Source organism: Physella acuta, unplaced genomic scaffold (genome assembly GCF_028476545.2).
Source record: "Physella acuta isolate Inbredline_101_S28 unplaced genomic scaffold, ASM2847654v3 ptg000450l, whole genome shotgun sequence".
NCBI classification, from domain to species: Eukaryota; Metazoa; Mollusca; class Gastropoda; family Physidae; genus Physella; species Physella acuta.
Window position 1 is genome coordinate 587,755 of NW_026731969.1, and position 4,868 is coordinate 592,622.

The 4,868-nt window shown below is 30.9% G+C and overlaps 1 protein-coding gene across 1 annotated transcript; it reads right to left on the bottom strand.

Moving 5' to 3' along the window:
• Positions 1–1,364: 1,364 nt before the first annotated feature.
• LOC131943296 (uncharacterized) lies at positions 1,365–4,064 on the bottom strand. Its single transcript, XM_059303327.1, has 3 exons — positions 3,817–4,064; positions 2,842–3,056; positions 1,365–1,482 (listed from the first exon to the last, which is right to left on the bottom strand). Exons 1-3 carry the CDS (start codon positions 3,958–3,960, stop codon positions 1,434–1,436), a joined length of 408 nt encoding a protein of 135 aa, XP_059159310.1. The 5' UTR covers positions 3,961–4,064; the 3' UTR covers positions 1,365–1,433.
• Positions 4,065–4,868: the final 804 nt, after the last annotated feature.

Below are 4,868 nucleotides of genomic sequence, written 5' to 3' on the forward strand. Positions count from 1 at the left end.
TGCAAGCGATCACTCTACTATAAGCGATGAAAAACGTGGGGCGCCGAAGTAAAAGTTATATTACTATTGATTAGATAATACTATTGACTTTTATTAGGGAGCTTGTAGAGAGTCAACAGTATTAGAATCTGTAAGAAAATCACGGCTCCCCACGTTTTTCATCGCTTATAGTAGAGTGATCGCTTGCATTATTGTGATGTATAGCGTTTATTTTCTACTTTTTAGTTCAATCAGAAAACGTGGGTTTTTTAAAACTTTTTTAATGATTATTATTTTCTACTTTTTAGTCTTTGTCTGTTTGTTTGCATTAAAATCTTGCTATCGATTTTATCTTCTCGCATTCACTTTTGTTTTGGGTAAACGAAGACAAACACTCACAAAGGACGAACACCAAAAAATCCGATGGATTCCATCTGGTCCAAAGTCAATGCTTAAGTCGGGAATGTCTTTATCAATCTGGTCGCGTCTGAAATTTGGCCAATGGCTTTGTTGTGTGAATACGTTACTGACTAGAACACATAGATTTGAACCCGTGTCGAGTGGGATAGCAATCGTGTGCCCAACCACTCGACCATATCGTCTCCCCCAAACTGGCCTACCTCCTGTAACTTTAAACTCGGTTCAAACTAAATTATCTGCCCCTAAGCCTGTGGCGACGTGGGATCGTTCGCTTCACTGCGCGCGAGGTACGCGTCGCTCGTTTTTTTTTCTAATGGCTCGCAGAGGAGAATTATATATATAGATTATATAGCAGTCTAAAATGCTCAATAAAATGTTTCCATTGATCAATTTAGTAATAATAACAATTGCATATTCTATGGTCATCCAAAAGAAAGCTTCCCTGAAAATTTCAGCGCGCTAGCTAACTGGGAAGTGCCAGAAATTTCGATCGCAAGATTTGATTGGAAAGACAAACAAACAAACAGAGAAAGCAAGTTAAAGAAAACGTGGGAAAAAAAATGAAGAAAAATTAGTAGTAATATTAAAAAACCAAAAGTTTCAAATTCAATGTCTGTGACTAGAGTATACGTAAATAGGCGTTTAATTTGAAAATTACTGAATTCAATCTTAAAAGGGTAGTTAACAAGATTAAAAATTATCGATTTCTCGATAAATAAATTAACGATATATATATATATATATATATATATATATATATATATATATATATATATATATATATATATATACGCGTGTGAATATTTGTTCAATGTGTTTGTGTGTTTCTGATTATCGTCGTTGTGTAAAAGATTGTATCATAAAGTACCCCACAGAGTGGCTAAACAAACTGTACAAGGCCCAGTTGTTACAACACAATACACGTCCACTATCTTTTTCAAACACGAAACAGATATCAATCCAATTTTTTTATTTTATTTTATTTGTCATTATTTTTGCTTGTCATATGACATCTGTCATATGCCATCATACTTTTAGCCCTTTGGCTGGTTGTCGGCAGTAGTGAACACAGTTTTGTCCCATCTGTGAAGATCAAACGTAAACATTCAATTAGTGACAAACGTACACATTTCTAAATGTGATATCTAGACGTAAACAATCATTTAGTGACAAACGTGGCTTAAACACATTTCTAAATGTGATAAGTAGATGATAAACGAGGCGTAAACACATTTCTAAATTTGATAACTAAATGTAAACATTCATTTAGTAACAAACGAGGCTTAAACACATTTCTAAATGTGATAACTAAATGTAAACATTCATTTAGTGACAAACGAGGCTTAATCACATTTCTAAATGTGATAACTAAATGTAAACATTCATTTAGTGACAAATGTGACTATAACACATTTCTAAATGTGATACCTAGATGTAAACAAATCCGATATTTTAAAAGTATAAAGTACTTTTAAACACACGACTCAAATCTGCAAATGAACTGCACACACACTCTGAACAGATTTACACTCTAAATTAGTTAACAATGTTTATAAATATGCAACAACCAATAGATAATGACAACAAATCCGTAAATAGAGACTGATTGAAAATAAAGCTATAGACTGGAATCCCTAGGGAAAACGGAAAGTGGGCCAGCCTAAGAGAAAGTTGGTGAAGAAAGAAAGAAGGAAAGGCAAAGACCGCTGTGCTCACATGCGCGTATAAAAGTTGAGCTACTTTTTTGGCACAACTAACCCTATTTATTTTGTAGTTTTTAATCAAGGGATGGTAATTTTTGGCACAACTAACCCTATGTATCTTGTAGTTGTTAATCAAGGGATGGTACATTTTGAAACAACTAAACGTATTTATTTTGTTGTTGTAATCAATAGATGGCGCTTTTGGCACAACAAACCCTATCTATTTTGTAATAGTTAACCAAGGGATGGTAATTCTTGAAACAACTAAACCTATTTATTTTGGAGTTTTTAATCAAGGGATGGTAATTTTTGGCTCAATTAACCTAATGTATATTGTAATAATTAAAACAAAAGCAAGTCCTTGCAAATATATCAGGCTGTGGTTACCATGAACATTAAAGCAAAATTACAGGCTTGACAGCGGATCAAAACATTTATTAGTCAAATATAGTATTATGGATCTCGACTTCTATCAAAGGTGTATTGAGTTCTTTGTCCTTGCTCTGACCTAATTTTTTCCCCTTCTGTTACATAACTTGGTAAGAAACATAGAAACAATATAGAATTCATGCATTGCATCTAAAAAATTGTATTAGTTCTAATATCAGCTTAAATGTATTTGATAAAAATATCAAGTTTATATGCAGCTGTTTAGACACATGTTTTAGAACTAAAATTGAATTTTTTTAGACTATATCTATTCCAATGTACCACGGAATTTTATAAACACAACACCTACGCAACAAACTCTTCCTTGTTCACACCCTCATTTTTACTAGTGTCCATTATATTAAGCAGAGCCGTAAAGTCCTTGTCATTTAGAGAACCGTTGTTATCGACATCAAAAGTGGTGTATAAATAACGCAGGGAGTAGTCCAATGATGGGTCATTTTTGTGAACGTAACCATAGTACTCATTATATGTGACCTTGCCGTCATTGTCGGCATCGTATTTCTGGAATAAAAGTGTCGTTTAGCTCATATATGTCAGGATATTTATGTGAAATATTTAGACACATTACATTCTTATCATCGGCAAAGACTACATATACTGATATATATATATATATATATATATATATATATATATATATATATATATATATATATATATATATATATATATATATACATATATATATATATATATATATATATATATATATATATATATATATATATATATATATATATACATAAGTGGTACACAGTAGTCGTAATTCAACCTTAATTTTTAATCATATTAAAATATTAAATGATAACGAGATTACAATACTTTCTCTATACTTCGTTTACGAGAAAGTAGAAACATCATGAATTGTGTTTGGTACGCTCATCGTATAGATCTACCCTAAATTATAACTCCTGAGCTAATTATAGGAAATACTGAAGTATTTACAGATATGTTCAGAACTTTTATTAAAGTATAGTTTGTAGTAAAACAATCGTATATATGGTATAAAATATTTGTTTTGACAAAAGACAGGGTAAAATTGCGTTATCTTTTTTTTCAAAACTTAAATTGAATATAGTCTTTTCTTCTTAAATCGACCTTAGAGTTTTAATGATTTTCATTGTAAACACTACCTTATCAGAAAAATGGAATTTTCTTAAATTGTCATTCAAAGCGCAATAAAATATACATTGAAATTATCAATGCATCAAGTTTTCAAAACTGATGATTAAAAAAAAGTAATTAGAAAATATTGACCTACATTAAAAGCAGCCTTAAACTCATTCAGACTAATTTTTCCGTTTTTATCTGTATCAATCTCTTGGAAAATTTGCTCCGCTTTCTGTGCTTCATCCTGCGCTGATGCCAAGACTGCTAACAGGCAGAGGAGGAACAACAGCAACATTGTGTTTCTTCTTGCAACGAAATCCGTCAATAATTTTCAGAAAGATTGGATAATATTATTGTATTTAATGAAGTATATTATTGTTTCCCTTCAGCGTTACTTTAACGTTTACCATTACAGTACCACACGCCGTCTTATATTATCTGGTTATTGATTAGCTGTCAATGTATTTTTCATAGGCGGAGAAATTATTTTTTTTAATGTAGGTGATATATAGATAAATGATAAATAAGTGATGGTTGACCTCTCTGATTACTCAAATTAATCACTGACGTCGTATGTCAACGTGTACGGTAATCTACACTAGCGTTGTCATCACTAATACAATTGGTATTTCTTTTAGCGTTATATACACCTTATATATATATATATATATATATATATATATATATATATATATATATATATATATATATATATATATATAATATTTACTTAGTGTAAATAATGAAAGTTTCATTTTAAAACCTTCATGACACCTTTACCACAAATCTCATCTTCACCTTCGCTTACACCTTCATAACACCTATGTTAAGAATCTACCTCCGTCAACAACAAACATTCTAACAGTGGCTGCTCTATTGCCATCGTAGCCATTTAAAATCAAACACCTTTTTTTTTTAAAAACATTTTCTAAGCTACCGTTTATATTTGATAAATAAAATTCGTGTCAAATTAAAGGTAAATAAATGTAGTTTTTAATTATTTAAATCATCTTGAACAATAATGAAGTTTAAAATCTTAGGCGACACGCTAGGTAAATGCTCTGGACTTGCCCCAATTCAAACCTCGAGTCAGCAGCAGTATTCTATATATTACTATATAACAACCGGATTATCTTTTCTTCTAATTACCAGCATATGATTTTCTCTGATATTAAAACAGTATTTCATTTTTTCAAAACTAAC

Bases quoted from the DNA above. Each gene is read 5' to 3' on its own strand.
- LOC131943296 (XM_059303327.1), bottom strand. From the start codon at position 3,960: ATGTTGCTGTTGTTCCTCCTCTGCCTGTTAGCAGTCTTGGCATCAGCG. The intron at 3,057-3,816 runs GTAGGTCAATAT...CTTTTATTCCAG, and splicing joins AGTTTAAGGCTGCTTTTAAT to AAATACGATGCCGACAATGA. The intron at 1,483-2,841 runs GTAGGTGTTGTG...TGATCTTCACAG, and splicing joins AACAAGGAAGAGTTTGTTGC to ATGGGACAAAACTGTGTTCA.